Source organism: Diabrotica undecimpunctata, chromosome 6 (assembly GCF_040954645.1).
Source record: "Diabrotica undecimpunctata isolate CICGRU chromosome 6, icDiaUnde3, whole genome shotgun sequence".
In the NCBI taxonomy this organism is placed as follows: domain Eukaryota; kingdom Metazoa; phylum Arthropoda; class Insecta; order Coleoptera; family Chrysomelidae; genus Diabrotica; species Diabrotica undecimpunctata.
This window is the reverse complement of record NC_092808.1, coordinates 31,281,454-31,299,750: the sequence shown is the minus strand read 5'-3', so window position 1 is coordinate 31,299,750 and position 18,297 is coordinate 31,281,454. Positions and strand designations below refer to the sequence as shown.

The 18,297-nt window shown below is 32.0% G+C and overlaps 1 protein-coding gene across 1 annotated transcript in view; it reads left to right on the top strand.

The window, feature by feature from the left end:
- PRAS40 (Proline-rich Akt substrate 40 kDa) overlaps positions 1-18,297 on the top strand; it is an 85,142-nt gene that overhangs the window by 52,245 nt on the left and 14,600 nt on the right. Inside the window, exons 5-6 of the mRNA XM_072534557.1 lie at positions 3,656-3,797; positions 15,925-16,066. Coding sequence (XP_072390658.1) covers positions 3,656-3,797; positions 15,925-16,066 — 284 coding nt within the window. The remainder of the gene's footprint in view (positions 1-3,655; positions 3,798-15,924; positions 16,067-18,297) is intronic.

The following is an 18,297-nucleotide window of genomic DNA, read 5'->3' as shown; positions in this document are numbered from 1 at the left end:
GTGGAAACAAGAATATCATGAATACAGTCAACACTCTAAATCACAATATGCACTCATACAACCCTCAATCCCGAGTGAATTTTGGTTTAAAAATTACTCTGTTCCACGTAGATACAATACATCTATTATCAGAATGAAATCAGGACACGCATGTTATCCGGCTCATCTGGCAAAACTTAAAATTTTAAATTCCAATTTATGCGAAGTTTGTCAAAAAGAAGCAGATTTAAACCACATTTTTTTTGAATGTACAAAATATGTACAACTTAATAAAAAATTTAATCAAACATAAAATCCTTCCACCCTATAACATTTTTTACCTTTTGTCATTAAATAACAAAAATGTATATAACTACTTAACAGAATTTATTTCGAAAAGTAACCTCAATTTGTAAGCTCAGTCCAAAAAATATTAACCTTTGTTTTATCCCATTTGTTTTAAACCTACTATCCGTGACCCTGTCTAGTTTGTGTTTTAATTTAATGTCTTGATGGGTCCCTAGATGAGAAGCGAGTAACCATGTTTGTTCCATGATAACCAAATAACCAATAATAAATATATTGTGATAATTATTTTCTTTTCTTTCCTTTGGGAAGAACTTAAAAAAGTTGTGACTGGCTGAATGGCAAATGCCTATGCAAAAAAAAACTTGTTTTTCAAGGATAGGTGGACATTCTGAGACAGGTCGCTAATATAATGCTCCCTATTCGCAATGGATAGCGCAATAGAAGAAGAAAAATTGACCAACCTGAAGGTGGTAACTTGGATTGTTACTTAAATTAGTATTTCATTGATTGAAGAGATTGACTCTGCGAGGCGTTAGACAAGGATGTATACTTTCACCTATATTATTCAACCTGTATTCAGAGGAAATATTTAGTGAAGCCTTGGAAAATTGCGAACATGGAATCGTTTTAAATGGAGAACGCCTAAACAACATCCGCTATGCAGATGACATCGTTATTTTTGCAGTCAGTTTAACAGTTTACAGCAATTAATAAACAAAGTAAATGAAGTAAGTGAAAGATTTGAACTGCAAGTAAACATATCAAAAACTAAATATATGGTCATCAGCAAAAATAAAATTACGAGACGTCCAACTGCTTATCAAGAATACACCAGTGGACCGAGTAAAACAGTTTACCTACCTATGATTGGGAGAAGAAGAATATCATGGTTAAAAAACCTGAGGAAATGGTTCTCCATAACAACAACTAATCTATTTAAAGCATCAGTTAATAAAATAATTATAGCCAGAATGATCGCCTATATTCGAAACGAATAGACACCAAAAGAAGAATTATTGATTGAAGGCTTACATGTTTTTAGTTTTTTTTATGAATACAATTTGAAATTTGCTCTATTAATTAATTTAATCCACCTAGTATTACAAACTACATACATATGTTTTTAATTGAATAAAAGAGCAGAATAAATGTAAACAGTATTTGTAAATATATTTCGGACCTTAACACTTCACTCCGTCCTTCTATTTACTAATGAACTCAAAATCACAAACACCAAAATTTTCCAATATATGACAATATTATGCAAACAACAGTTTGGTCGTTAAATGCTTGATTTCATTTTTATCAAAATAGCCATTTTATTGTACTGTTCTTTCAGTTAATTTAACAAAAAAATCCATAAAGTTTTTAATTAAAAAAGAAAAACCCAACCAAGCAGTTTTCCTGCTTTTTTACACATTTCCACAAAAAAAAACACCCCTGGCAAACTGGAAACTTGTAGATGACGTCCGTTTTAATTACCACTTTTACAAGCAAATTCTCCTTCCTGGGTTTTTATATACCGTAAGCTGTAAAGTTGTTGTTGATATTCCCTGTGTAATAGAAATTAGAATGACTATTATTTATTTTTAAATAAATCAATTAAAGAAAAGTACTTTAAAATCGTTTCTATCTGAGCTCTTTCTTGAATTTAAAAACTAAATTTCCAAAAAAGTGATGATAAGGTTGCCAATGTGAGTCCATAATACTAGTATATGGGAAATGAGTCAATACTCACTTACTTCAGTAGTTTTTAGTTAATAAAGTTGGTAAATTTTGGTTTACCGGTTTCAAGGCTTACAATATTTGCCCATATTTTTGCATATTTTTTATTTTGAAAAAGGTTGAAAATATTGAATCCCTAAACTAAGTAAATGAAAATATGTATACACCTTCTTTTATAATCATTTATTAACAACTATTTACAATATTTTCTCAGAATATATATCACTGTCGGTTTACTTAATCTTAACCTTTTAAAAAAGTCTTTATCATTACCAAAATTAAAATCTTCAATTCTGCATCAAATATTATATTCCCGCACTAAGTTTATAAACATTAAACATCATACTGATCACACTCTCCGATTTCATTAAATCTTTTAGTATCCATGTCTCTAACTTACACTAAAAAACAATATTTAGGATCTATTTTGGATTTCGCAATTACCTACAGCATAATAACGAACTACAATAAACACAATTTATTTTCCAGATAACTTTTAATTCAGTGCTTTATTTGGAAAATAAATATTTTATATGTCAGATAATTTTAATTTATTTTATCTGTCAGTTTATCTGTTTAGATTTCTTTCCTAGGTAACGCTAGAATTTTAAATCTAAACTAACATAAAACTTTAAATTATTTTGTATTAAATCGTACCTTAAAAATATTAATAATATTATTTATTAATTATATTAATATGTAATTAATAATTAATTAGATGGCGTTAGGATTTTAAATCTAAACTAACATAAAACTTTAAATTAATCAAATATATCATATTTGATTCATTGATATCACATTCATTCATCAAACATATATATTAATAATCATTTTTTAATCAAAATGGGACTAATTTTCAGCTTTTGTGTAAGATACACTGTCATACATGGGTACATACTTTTTCAAGATCTATTAAAGCTACATGTGTTTCTCTATTCCGATGTACTTTTTTTTCAATGCAATGTTTAGTATTATCCGATTGTTGATTTATAGTGTCTTCATCGAGAAATTTCTGCAAAATTCTAGAGTAAATTCTTCCCATCGTTGGTATTATACCGCTATGCTCTTGTAGTTCTTTGGGTCGGTTTTTGTACCCTTTTTGTGGATAAGCGAAATATAAGACTGTCTCTATTTTTCTAGGATATCCTCTCCGTTTAGACTTTCGAAAAGTCTTTGGAGCCTTTCTAGTAATTTTAGTATTTTCACTAATAAAAATATATCCACCTTTTAAAACCAAAGAAGAATCTGAGTGATTCTTTACGAAGATTATGTATAAAAACATTAAGAGAAGTCATTCCTACTCTGGATAGAATGTAAGACTTACGATTGTCATCGATTATAATAAAGCTGGTCTAATCTTAAATAGGATTATAATTGACTTATTTTATATAATCTGCCCTTGTGTTTGTTTTTAAAAACCTACTAGTAGAGCTTTTAAAATAATGACCTTAAGTTTAACCTTAAGCGTATTTGATTATATTTTCAATACTTCACATAACACCTCCGCCAAAAATGTGCGAAATCATTCCTCCTACAAAAAACTGGGTTAAATGACTTCTTATCAGACACGATCAAGGAAACTGTATTATCTTATCCAAATTATTGTGTTTACATTTATTTTTAAAACACTTCTTCATTGTAGGTTAGTTCAGAGTCTGACAGACCAAACCAAACCTGAAAGTACAAAACCTCCGATGGAATCTACGGAAGCTCAGGAGGCCATTCCTAAATCGTTTAACTTAAATGAACAAATTAATTTAAGGAGTACGGAAAAAACGAAACAGGTATGTACATATTTCAGTACAAGTTGTTATGTCTATTGATTTTAATTTCAAGGTTACTGTTGCATGATGACAGTTTTTAATAATATTGCATCTTGATATTATTTACTGTTTTGACAATTTTTGATGAATTTTTCTAGATTGGTTTAAATATTTTTAAATGAATACTTCTTATCGCTCGGTATGATGTTTTGCACGGGCTAGAAATCCTATTTAGCGTGACTCGAAAAATCGAGACGGGTGTAATACCTTAATATACATATTATACAACAATAGGACCTTAATACATATTAATTTTATATAATATATTTTTTATAATCAGTCGAGTACGACTGGATCGATTTGGCTAATTTTTATTTTAAAATATTTGTATGAAATTAATGTAAATAAATAAAATTATAAATAATTATAAAAAAAATATAAAAAATTATAAAAATTAAATAAAATTAAACAAAATTAAATAAAATTAAATAAAATAAAATTATATAAAAAATATAAAACCAAACACAATTAAATAAAATTATTCATAATTCTTTTTAAAATATAATGATAATCAAAATGAAATAATTAAGCATAAATACAAGATAGTAATGAAAATGTTTATGATGAATAAATTATATTTAACACATTTTGAAAATTACTAAAATTTTTATAAAAAAAAAATTAAGATTTTTTAAATATTAAAGAATTTAAATGTGTATTATTATTACAAAAAATATTGAGAATATTTCAGTAGGGAAATTGGAAGAAGTATTCACTCTGTCAGCACTCCCCAAGTGCCACTCTCTTTTTTTTTAATTACTTTTTTTACTGAATTACTTTTCTGTTTATTTTAATGTTATTAACAATGCTTGCTCATCAGATACCACTCAATCCTCAACTAAAATATCTGAAATATATGCCATGAATTAGGGAGCTGGGAAACTTCATGTACAAGTTAGGAAAAAATTTCGCCCGAGGTAATAAAGTCAAAAAGAGGTTTAAATCTTTGTATGTAGGTATATTTAAAAAACCCTTAAAAGGGCTACATCAATAAACACAAACGTTTTCGGAATAATAATTCCATCATCAGGTTAAAAAGCAGGTTAACATGCATGAGCCACCAAAATATTAGGGTACAACCCTTTACAAAAAATTAAAGTTACCTACCAAAAGATGTACATGTTGTTGTTTAAAAGTGAGTGATGTTTAATATTTTATTAGATTTAACTTCAGGCGACATATAACCATGCCTCACGTGAGTACCAGCGTCCGGAGGGTAAACCTCTTCAAACGGACATCAGCTGGTAACTACCAGTTATATATACCAGTATTTTGGTGGCTCAGGCATGTTAACCTGCTTTTTAACCTGATGATGGAATTATTATTCCGAAAACGTTTGTGTTTTTTTATGTAGCCCTTTTAAGGGTTTTTTAAATATACTTACGTACAAAGATTTAAACCTCTTTTTGTGATACATGGTATACAGCCAGCTGCAGGAATTTATTTTCCTTGTGGATTTTGTAATAAAGTCGTTCTGATATAATAGGCAACTCCTTGTTACGAGTCTAATTCTGACGTTACTTAGTCGTAACTAGTCACTTAATAAATATGTTTTAATGAAATTTTTGTTATAGCTATTTGAAGCCGCTTTAAATTCAGTGGCGTACGAATTTTTTTAATAAAAAAATCGCTAACAAAAATTTTCGACTAAGAAAAAGTTAACCCTAGGCATAGTATGCCTTTGAAATTTGAATAATTTTGAATTATGTTCAAAAGTGTACCTTTTTATTACATGCTATTCAAAGAATACCCTGACGGCCTAAATTCCAAGTATATTAATATTTTAAAACAAAAAAAAACAATATAGAACTCTCTACGGTGAATTGTGTATACAATTACCTGGCAGGTGAGAGATAATGGGATATTACCATCCCCTGATACATAAATTTATTATTAAACTGGATAAATTTCTGTAAGAAATGTATCCAAGTGTCGCTACGCCACTGGTAGCAATTAACTTACAATTCTTAACTTCTACCTAGGTAAATTCTCATGAAAGTCGAAAATGTATTTAAAAGATATGTTTACCCGTAGATTAACTTTCTCCGAACAATTCCAAAAATTTCTCTGTTAGACAAGAATTCAAAAGGTCGGTTTTTACCTACCTCTGTATAGAAATATCGAAGTTGTCCCCCGCCGCTCGAGAAACCTTTGCAATAGTCAGGTATTGAAAATCGGAATTTTAAGTCAGTATAATATTGTACCCCAGCTTAGCTGGTCGCTCGCATATTAGTTAGTTTTTAGTTTCGAATTCGATATAATTCGACGCATTTTTGGTTTAAGAGTTTTTAGACTATCGCGTAATCATTATCGTTACATAGCTTAGATTTAAAAGCTGAACGCTCATTAGTTATCAAGTTTATTCATATATAAGAAAACGTTCTTATTTGAAGTGATAGTTAGTAGTAATATTTAATCTGTATCAGTCTTGTGTTTGTAGTGTGTCGTGGACCAGTGTATAGACAGTGATCGGGGCTATTTCAATAAAGAACTTGCGCTAAAACTTTAGCTAGATATTAACTTAGTTATTGTTAGTGTATTGTTTGAACTGCTTGTGTTCTTATTTTACACGCCAGTGGGTGGTCCTTCGGATTGGAAGTAATTACAAGACTTAGTACGCTCTAAATGGTAGCAATATCGCCGTCCTAATTTGTTGAACAAATGTCCGTTTAATTCTACCATTAAACAAAAAGACAAAATGAAATAACTAATATAATTGAAAAGGTGTATACATACAATTATCAAAACTCACAAAAATGTTCAACTAATTAATAAAAAAAGGGGGTAGAATTTTACCCGTCGGTTTCGGTTAAACCTGGAAACTCCTATTAAGAGGAAATAAATGAAATCATTGGAGGAAATGAAAACAGCCACAACTTAAATCCAGAATTATTTCCCAGGTGACTCCTGCTGAATGTGATCTGTTCTTTTATTTATTTGGTGGAAATCGACTAAATTTCCGTTCTCGTTATGTAGTAAAAAAGGGAAGAGAAAAAACAAACCAAAGTTTTTAAACTCATAGTGTTTAAAAGTAAGTGATAGGGTCACATTGCATATCTATGTCTGTAAAATTTATTTTGGGGTCAAGTTCTCGCTTCAACAATTACTTAAACCTTAAAAAGGTTAATAAAAATTGCACCTGTACCAGAAGTCCACATTGTAGTCAATGAATTTAGTACAGTAGTAATTAAGTATCTCCTTAGCTTCACATCTTGGTACCTAATCCGAACTTTGAACAACCGCTATTTCACCATTGCGTTTACAGCGATTTTCCTGCAGTTTTCGTCTTTCTGGTCACCCATCGATTGGAACTTACTGATCCGGATAAGTTGGTCTTTATGCAGCTTACACTTACAGAGTTAATTTATTAGAAATAGAATATAATTGTGTAACAATGATTCATCAATAGATTTTTTAGAAAAGTATGAAGGCATTTGTGACAGATGAAACTCTGACTAAAGTTTATAATCTAATAGAAACTGTGATGAACTAATTCGCAGTAGTGACTAAATGGTCATCAGTCAATTGGTTTCTAACGCTGTTTTTGTAGTTTCATAGTAGAAAATACCTGTTTACATATGTAAGAAGATACAAAAGGTTCTGTAAAACTCAATTTGAGAAACGTTAATTCAATTCAGTGTTTATAACAAAAGGTGTGGGTGTGTGGTACTTTGAACGAGCGCCAATGTAACAAGAAATGGAAACTATAAAGGTAATGGAATGGAACAATGTAATTAAAAATGTGTAAATATAACAAAGTAGTAATATAGAAATGTAACAAAATTGAAGGTTGGCTAGTAGGCTATGTCAGAGAACGACCACTTGGTATTCAAAGAAGAATTCGGCTGATTTGCATGCCCTAACAGAGACACTTAAATGGGAATAAATGTGGAAAATAAATAAAAATGTATAAATTGATGCGAATATGAATATTGTAGTCAGAAATTTGTTCTAATGAATGTATAAGCGCCAGGACAGTATCAACCGATACTTTCCAAAGTATATTATAGTGTTGTAAGGGTTGTTCAATATCTGAAAGCAAAAAAAGGTACTAATAAAACATATAGTATGTACAACCCAATTTAATCTCTACTTAATTTTAATAATATTTACAAATACAAAGTAAAATTAGTCTATGTTAAACTAGTGTTTTCATAAAGGTGTATTCACAAAATTATCAAAACACACAAAAACGAATTAATAAAAAAAATTATGAAGCTTTTCTTGTCAGTTCTGGTTATACCTGGAGGCTTAGATCGTAGAACTCCTACTTAGATGAAATAAAGACCAATCCTTGGACGACATGATGTTTAAAAAAACAGCCCCAACTTTATTCCGGAATTTGTCCCTAGGTGACTTCTGGTGAATGTGATCTCTTTTTTTATTTATTTATGAGAAACCGACTAAAAAAAATAACTCCTATTAATTTCCATTCTCGTTATGTAGGAAAAAAGGGAAGAGAAAACAAACCAAGGTTTTTAAACTGGTAGAAAAGTGATAACAAGTTAGCACAAGAAATTGGGTTGATGCTGACTAAATATGAAATTTGCTACGACTTTAGGTCAATTGGAATAATTATATGATTTTCTGAATCGTAAATCGAAATAATTATTACTAGAGAATAGTTTATTCTCAATATCTTTATAAAATATAAAATATTTCCTAATTAAAAAGGAAGAAAATGTGACAATAAATCATTATAAAGATGTATAAGTGGATATTCTAAAATGGCTGCATATAAGTACTTATTTCAAAATCCACCTACCGGGCCCAATTAATATGGAATCCAATCCAAAACCATAATTCCAAACAAAAACCCAAAAATAATGTACTCCAACTGAACTAAAATCTGAAAAAACCTAAACTAAATCCTATATAGTTCACATCAATTGGGTATCCGCCGATGTGTCCTCACATTTGGGAAGTTTCGACCAAAAGTATAAATCCGCGTCACATTTTCCAACATCGAATTCGCGCAGAACATAAGTACTGCCAACTGAAGGGATTTGAAATTTCTAAATAGGTAATAATGATTGCCTAACTCTTTCCAGAGCATAACATTATTTATATCCTTTTGCCAACGTCTCCCTAATTTCTTTCTGAATTGTATAAAATATTATCTACATATGCTTTATTTTTAGACACATTGAAATGTGACCGATTTTGGTTGTCATACATTACTTTTGTCAGCGAATGGCATTGTAATTTGCTTTTAAATGACCTGCTATATTCTCAGCGCTTTAAAATCAAATTTAAACAAATTATATTGCAAATATGAATCAATGTTTAAATGTTATCAGTTGAGATTTAGATAATGTTGTTTTTATTATTTTTAACATTGAAATTATCGAGATTTTTCGTTACCTTAAGTCAGTCATGTTCTTTAGCAACAAGTATCCCTGACCTTTGCACATATATTATTAATACGAATTTTGTATTAAAATATCGCTGTTTTTGACCGTAGATCAGTACTAACCTAGTTGTGAGTTTTTATCTAAATATTTCAGTGCATAATGGATATCGAAAAACGTAAAAAAACGAGGAAAACTAAAGTTAATGTAAGTGCACGTATTTATAAGAATGAAGTAAAAGGTTACCTACTAAAATTCGTTCCAGTTATAAGTTTACAAGAATAATTTTGTTTTTATAATTGAAATTTTGTATTAAGGTTATGTTATATATACGCAAAAGAAGTAACGTATAAAGAAGACGTAAGTCATTACAATTTTTTTTTAATTATTACTAATATGCTGTTGAAAACATAATTACCTATGTGGGCAATGTGGTTTTTGTAAAAAATTTAAGACAAAAAATAAGTACTTTGGTTAGAGAGTTAATATTTGTAATTTAATTTTTTAACAAATTTAATTTTTTTAAGTTAATTCTTTTTTACTAAATAGAAAAAACCAATTTTTCTATTAAATAAAAAAATGAAATTCTTCGACATATTGATACTCTGCTGAAGTGTATCTAATATTCAATTGAAATATTCTATTTTCCCACAAAAATCGTGTCTTATTTCCCCCGGCAATTCAGTTTTATTTCGGACTGTTTATATTTGTTTTGTGCCATCTTTACTTCGACTTTTCTTTTAGAAGAAAATAAATTTAATTGTAATTTAATTTAATCTTTTTATTAATATATAGTCGATCTGATTTTTTACTATATGATGTTTATATCTGCAGGTGTCCTCCAGTTTTACAATCTACTATCGATTAATTTTAATATTTTGTCAATAATTATCAATTTTTTTGTTTGGCAGATATCCATCTTTTATGCCTCTCAACCAGACCTAATTCTCCGACACATCCGTCAACTTTTCCTCTTCCAATCATCTTTATTCGCTGTTAATGCGTACTTAGTTTTACTAGTATATCCATAGTACAGTAGAACCTCGATTATCCGGGCCAGCCCGGACCGAGCCTTTGCCGGATAATCGAAAACACGGATAATCCAAAGACCTCAATTTATTTTTTTAATAATTTATTTAGACAAATACATGTGTCAAACGAAGAGCAGAAACGTGATACATACAACATACATGTAACAAAAAATAAAAGTACATACATATTATTATTTGTACATAATGTATATGCTATGAATAAACATTACATATTTAAAAAAAATCACTAATTTTGGTTTGGTTTTGAGCTTCGTTTCTTCTACACAAAACTTCGTTTTTAAGCTGAAGTACATGAATGTCATCAGCTCCAGGCTGTTCTTTAAAATATTGAATAAGTACATTTACTGCATCCCTTGCTTCCCGATGACTTGTCTTAATGACGCAATCATTGTCCGCACAATTCTCATCATCACTACTTGTGTCAGAACTTTCTGTAAGATAATCGTCATTCATAATCTGATACCCTGTTTCTTGGCGATCACATTCTATCCATTCCTGTATTTCGTTATTGTTCGTTTCTTCCAAACCTTTGATTTGTGAGGCTATAGATGCTATGTTTTCGACCGATAGCTCACCTTCATTTACGTGATTACCGTCTTCATCTTCCATATCTTCTAAGGTCATTATTTTATAAAATGATTTTTTAATATGATCCGTTTTCACTTCACTCCAAGCCCGAGCTACAGCATAAATTGCCTCTTTTAAATTTAAGCGTTTCCAAAATCCCAGAATATCACATTCTCCCAACAGTTGAAGCATAAGGTCTTTCCTGTAAAGCCTTTTCATGGCCTCGATACCATTTTGGTCCATTGGCTGGGCAATAGATGATACATTCGGAGGAAAATATGCTACAAATATGTTCCCATCTGCTGACTTTAGTTGCTCTACATCAGGATGCGATGGCGCATTGTTCAGTAACAGTACAGCCTTTGCTGGAAGATTATTTTCTTGTAGATAAGCTCTAACTTGAGGTATAAATTTTTGGAAAAACCACTGTTTAAAAATTACACGATCCATCCAAACTGCCTTTTGATTATAATAATCAACGGGCAGTGTTTTTATATTTTTAGAAGCCCTCGGATTTTTGGATTTTCCAATGACGGCTAACCTAAGCTTATGGGTTCCTGAGGCATTAGCACAGTATAAAACTGTTATACGGTCTTTGCTTGATTTGAAACCTAAAAAAATTATTTTGAAAAATACTTTATACGTAAAAAGAATTAAAGCTAACCTGGTGCACTAGTTTCTGAGCCTGCAACAAGGGTTTTTCTCGGCATTGCTTTCCAATAATGCCCAGTTTCGTCTGCATTATACACTTGCTCAGGTTTTAGGTCGTGCTCCGTTATGAGATTTTCAAAATCGTAGCAAAATTCTACCATAGCTACATCATCAGCACTTAATTTCTCCCCTTGAACAGCTAATTCTCGTATTCCATGACGTTTTTTAAATCTGTAAAGCCAATCAGAAGATGCCGAGAAGGTGCCTTTAATTTTCAACTGCTCGTGAAACTTTTCAGCTTGCCTAGCACACATAGGTCCTGATATTGGAACCCCCATTGACTTTTCTGCAAGAATCACTTGGTCATAGCATCATCAAGTTCTCGAAACGTAGACCTTTTTAGAGATTTCCTGTCAGAAATTGCTTTTGCACTGTCCGCTTTAGCTACAAAGCTCTGTAATTCGGATTTTTTCTTCATAATGTCACGAATTGTTTGTTTCCCAATATTATATGTTTTAGCTAACATAGCAACACTTATTTTATTTTCAAATTGTTTCAAAATTTCTATTTTTTGCTCAATAGTTAAAACATTGCGTTTACGCTTTTCATTAGCACCCGTACGCTGCATTTTGTGCGCCTGTTTACGTTCAACTAACGAACCGGTCAGCAGTTGACGAAAATACGAGAAAACTTGGGGATTCACCGAAATGAATGTTTACACGGTGCTGCATTATTCAGCGATGAATGTTTACACGGTGCATTATTCAGCGTTCATGGGCGCCACCAACCTCTGGCCGTTAGCCACGGATAATCCACGCACGGATGATCAATTTAATATGCGGCACAGAGAATCCACCGCCCGGATAAAGCGCGCATGGATAATCGGGGTTCTACTGTAGTTATTTCCTCTTCAGTTGCTGACTAGCTTTTGTAAAAATCTAATTTGTTTACTAATATAATCATTAGCCGTTTTGCATCCTCTGTTGAATATAGGCCTCCCGTAAATAATTCCATTGCTTCCGGAACACCTTGAATCCAGTTGTGCTAGATGCGCTTGTTGGAGTACGTCCTCGATTATGATAAGCATCGTGTCTAGGTCTCCCTTCTAAATGGTCTTCCATTCCATCTCTGACTGTGACAACGTGGCCTGCCCAGTTCCATTTCAGCGTTGTAATTGTCTTAACTACACATATATATTCAATATTGACCTCTTCATTGCTCTATGTGCCACTTGTTATATAATTTAATACTTTTATGGTAAGGTCAACTTTACGTCAACCAATCCCCTGTAGAAAGAGTGACGCACTACAACTACCTCGGCACCATAATAAATGAAGAATGGACCAACAACCAGGAGATTAGAGCACGCATGAAACCCATGCATGGGGATTGAAAATTGGGACTGAAACTATTGGGTTAGAGGTAGCTCAAGCAAAATAAATGATACTTATGCGAACGGCACTCAGGGCTTATTTGGAGAGCTGGGGTCGTGGATAAGTTGAATGGCAAGGGGTCGGATTGGGGCAACTACAAAAATGAAACAAAAAGAGGGTACTTACATGAATCTCCTGGATAAATAGGCAAACAAAAAGAACAAGAAAGGCCTCTAGCTATTTAAAATAAGGACGCCGTTTTGAGGAATCCTAGTCTTGCTGGATAAAGGAAAAAAGGCTCTTCCTTCCTAACAAAAGAAACAAAAAAGGGTTAAGAGACTTTTCTAAGATAAATAAACAAAAATGATTTAGAGAAATAAATTAAACATTTATTGTTATCTCAACACAAACGGTTACACATACAGATAATACAAAATTAATTACGATATAAATAGTTACAAGGATCTATACCAAAATAATAAAAAAGAAAAAAAACTTACATTATGTCCTATTCCTTTACAAACCCTGTTTACAAGTGGGAGATGCTACAAAACTTTCAAAACATTCTTACTGGGCTATAACTGTGGCAGAAATAAATTATTACAATTAAAAGATATCTTTTTAGATGAAAACATTTATAAAGGTTAACCTTTTTCTAAAAACAAAACAAACTAATGTCACAAACATAATAAGGCTAGCTGCCATGTGTCAACATTGAATTTTAAAGCTGAAACAAATAAAATGACAGCATAGCCACACCCTAAGATTTACAATATTTAATATCAAAATTTTAAATTGTATGAAAGCAATTATTATTTTAATGTTTATTTTCCTTCAAAAGTTTCAAACAAAAAGAGTTACCTGCATTTCACTAAACACACTAAGATTTCTGGTGTTACCTGAATAAATCCATCTCCAAATTGTGAGGGATACTCTGGGACGACTTCTTAGGACAAATAATACAAACTTGAGGTTGAAAGTCTGGAAACCAAACTTTGGACCGGGCTTCTTAAAAAAATAAGAACATGTAAAACTGGACACAAACTAGAAACAGCTTCTTACAAAACTGGAACCATCTTATTTACTTTTCAAATTTCTTGTCCACGACACAAATCTCTTAGATGCTTAGAAAAAGAAATAGTGATTATCCTCTTTAACCAACTCACTAAAGCATCTGCATAGTTTCGTTACCATTCTCAACCTAAAACTTGAATTCATTCGCCCTGACCTAATACCGGCCGGCTACCGTTTCCCTTCCCCGCGTAATCAAGTTTTTGGGGCAAGCGAACTTCGTCAAACATCTTCAAAACTATATCGTTAAATAACCTTGAATCACTTCCAGTTTTAAAACTAACAGGTACAAATAAATAAATCCATATTTTGGAATTCTTTTCTTTTACCTCGCAATATGTAAACAGAGAAACTTCGAAACATTGATACTTGGGCCAGAGGCGTCTTAGACAATTTTGTACTAAGAAATTTATTATGCTACAAATGAGGAGGTCCTCAGAAGAATGAATAAGAATCGAGAGGTACTGACCACCATCAAATCTCGAAAGTTACAGTTCTTCGGACATATTATGCGAAATGAATCCAGATATGCTCTCCTTCAAGTCATCCTGCAAGGAAAAATATTTTGAAAACGAGGTCCAGGAACAAGAAGAACATCTAGGTTAAAGAACCTCAGAATCTGGTTCAATACAACATCTGTGCAGCTTTTCCGCGCTGCTGCAGATAAGATAAAGATTGCCATGGTGATCGTCAACATTCGTAACGGATAGGCACATCAAGAAGAAGATGGTAAGGGTCAGTGATTCTGCTACTTCTAGAACCGAAAGCACACACTGATCAAAGACCTTCCTTTTCAAGCACATGGGAATATCTGATTAAGCTGCCCATGTTAGTCCTATTCTAATGTTTATCTCTGTTGTTTGTCTCTTCCTAATTTAATCTCGTGGCCCAGATACTCATAGGTATATACTTGTTTAATTTGCGTGCCATTAGTTACATTACCGTTCTTCAATGGTTACGAGTATGAGCAGTAACACATTTTTCGTTACTGAGCATACTCGTTACCATTCAAGAACGGTATTTGTGACGGGTTGGAACAAACCTATTGTAGACATTATTTTAAAGGGGATTTTTTTGTTGTATATTTTATTACTCATCAAACAAAACATAAAAACAAATTGATTTAGTGTATCCCTAAATTGGTCTAATGTTTTAATGCAAGAAGTTTCGCGTATAAAATAATTTTAAGTACAGCCCTGCTTTTAGTATACAGTTGTAAGATAGAAAGTTTCTTACCTTTGTCTGTGCAATTTTACACGTTTAGTATCTTCCTGTCGCTTTGTACTTTTTCTACTTTTGTTTGGCGTTGTTTCCTATCGAATTATCCATATTTCAGTAATAATAACTTAATTTTGCAACAGAATATTAGAAAAAATCCTCCGCGTGGACGTTAATCGACAACAAGTACCAGATAACTGATTCAGAATGGTATAGTCACGTGAGTTACTATTGGTCGAAATGGACTTGCCCAATATTGAAACTGAAATTGTCAGGATTTGACTAAATTTGAACATCACACTGATTATTATAGGCAATTTGTAAGCGTTAATATGGATTTGGCCCGGTATTGAACATTACTATTCTGAAGACTCGTTTTCAAGGTTTTTACCCACCATAAAAGTACATTTATTTAATTTTTGGATTTGAGCAATTTTGACTCCAGGGTTCAGATTTCACTCAAATGTTCAAGTGAAACTGAATTTAATTTATTCAATACTATCTACGTCTTTATACTTTAGTCTATTGGCAGGTGACATCAATCTTGTAGCATATATTTTTTGCGTTGCATTATCTGTAATTTTAAATTTTTGTAACATTTTAAAATTTTAATTTAAAAATATTTTTAAATATTTTACATATTTTTCAAACTTGGTAGTATAAAATTGCAACCAAATATGCTATTTAAAAAATGGAATTTTACATTTCTTACCATATAGCGTCGTAAGAAAACCGTAACAACAATATTGTTTTATGTTAAAGTAATTGGAACATTATACTGATTATTTGTTTTCTTATGTTTTAGTTGAGACATACCCCCAAACGACAAAGAAGTACGCCCGCAACAACGATATCATCGTTTGATGCAGAAGGATTGTTCGACTTCGAGGGCAGCGACGGAATAAATTCACTTTCAGAAAGTGACGTTGGCGAAAGTGATAAAGATGGTCAGTATTTTTTTCTGTCAAATATTTTATGCAAATGATATGTGTAATATTTCTGCAGTGTAAGTATGTTTTCTTTTTGTACTGTGTTGTTCCGAATCAAAGAGCTTATTAGTATTTTATAGTCTTTTATTCTATGGTGTTTGATGATAAAGGAAACTTTCTCGCAGATTCTTTAATCAAGACTGGCTTCACTTTCCTGTTGATCTTCTTTCACTTATGTTTCCTCTGCTATGCCAGTATTCAGCTGTCTAATGTACTCGGTAACGACGTCTGAAAATTCACAATGTTCCCGTTATTGAGGCGTATGTGATAATCCAGAATCAGCGGCTTAAGAGTGATTAAAGCACTTAATTTTTAATTGCACTCACCAAAATTTTTTGGCTTGTGAGAAAAACGGACTTTTCGACTCGTTTCAGAAATATTACAACTTCAGTTCGAAGTATCTAACCCACATTTGTTGCGAAAATTGTATAAAGGAATACGTTACCTACAATAGTGAATATTTTCTTCAACAGGAGCGTCCAAATGTGTTTTCGTATAGTAATGTGCGAATTAATGGATTAATGATTATTAATGGATAATCATTGTGACATTTTTCAATATTCACAGTTGGCAACACTGTCCACACATTTACAACTGACCAAGCATTGAAAACATACCCTTACTTTTCTCTGCCTTTTATTTGAAGGTGTTTTAGGACGTTTCCTACTAAGTTTGTGTTGTTTTCGGTAGTTAATGAGTTTGTTTCGTTTAATTCCATCATGGATATTATGCTTAGGAAGCGTGAAAAGATGATCACGTTAAGTGAACCCACTTCTATGTCTTCTTCTTCTTCCTTTTTGTATGTAGGCTTTAAAGCCTGTTTCTTCTTCAATATTAGCCTCCTAAATTGTTCCTTTCATCTTTTTCTTAGTCTGCCAGTACTTCTTCGTTCATTTGGTGACTTATATCAAAATTGTGCTATTCGTACTATCCTATTCTCTGCCATTCTACTAATGTGTTTGTTCCACTCCTGTTTCCGTTTTGTCACCCATCCATTTATATCTTCTATATTGCATGCTGTTTTTATGTTTTCGCTTCTCTCCCTATCTAACAGACTTTTCCCTGACATTCGTGGGAATATTTTCATCTCTGTTGTTTCTAGTAGTCGTCTCGTTTTAGATGAGTCAGTTCTTGTCTCCGCCGTGTATGTTAATATAGGTCTAATTACTGCTTTATAGATTCTTGTTTTTGTGTCGTCTTAGGTGTTTGTTCTTCCAAATTGTGTCATTAAGAGATCCCGCCGCTTTACTTGCTTTTAAACTTTGTTGCCGTACTTCTTCTTCAACATCTCCGTAACTAGTTATATCTATTCACAAATATCTAAACCTTGCTTCCTGCTTTATTATTTTCCCATCAATTTCGATTTTACATCATAGTGGGTATTTAGATGTTGTCATACATTTGGTTTTTTCTGCTGATATTATCATATTATATTTCTTGGCTGTTGTATTGAAGATGTGTGTTAATCTTTGGAGCTCGTCTTCTATCTCGGCCGTTAATGCGGCGTCGTCTGCATAACATAATATTTTAATTTCTTTGTTCCCCATTCTGTAACCATAACCTTTACGTACTGCTTGTATTATTTCGTCCATTGTTATATTAAAGAGAACACTTCTATGTCACAAAGGGAAATCGCAAGAACGTGTGGAGTGAGTCAGGGGGTAGTAAGCAAGATTATGAACCGTAAACGAGAAACGGGATCAATGGATTTAAAATGGTTAGGAAAATGCGGAAGAAAGAGAAAACAACACCAACAGATGGAATATTTTTACTTCGGAAGAGCAAACAAGATCTAGCAGCTCAGGTGTAGTAATTCATGAAACTGTTCGAAAAAGACTTTTGGAGAAACAGAAATGAAGAAACAAATGCTATTGTGGGCCAAAAAATACACTAATTGACTGTAGAAGACTGTAGAAAAGTCCTATTTACAGATGAAACTCACTTTATAGTTCATGGACAGCGGTCGAAATTCGTCAGGAAATCTGACAATGAAAAGCTTACATCATCTCATATTGATCAAACCGTAAAATATCCAGTCAAAAAAATGTTTTGGGGATGTTTTTCATACATGGGGGTTGGATCTTTGGTACCAATCGAAGGCATGATGAACAGACAAAAATACAAATCCATGTGGGAACAGCGCTTGAACACAGAACTCCAAAAATGTCAGCGCCAAGGAGGAGTGATTC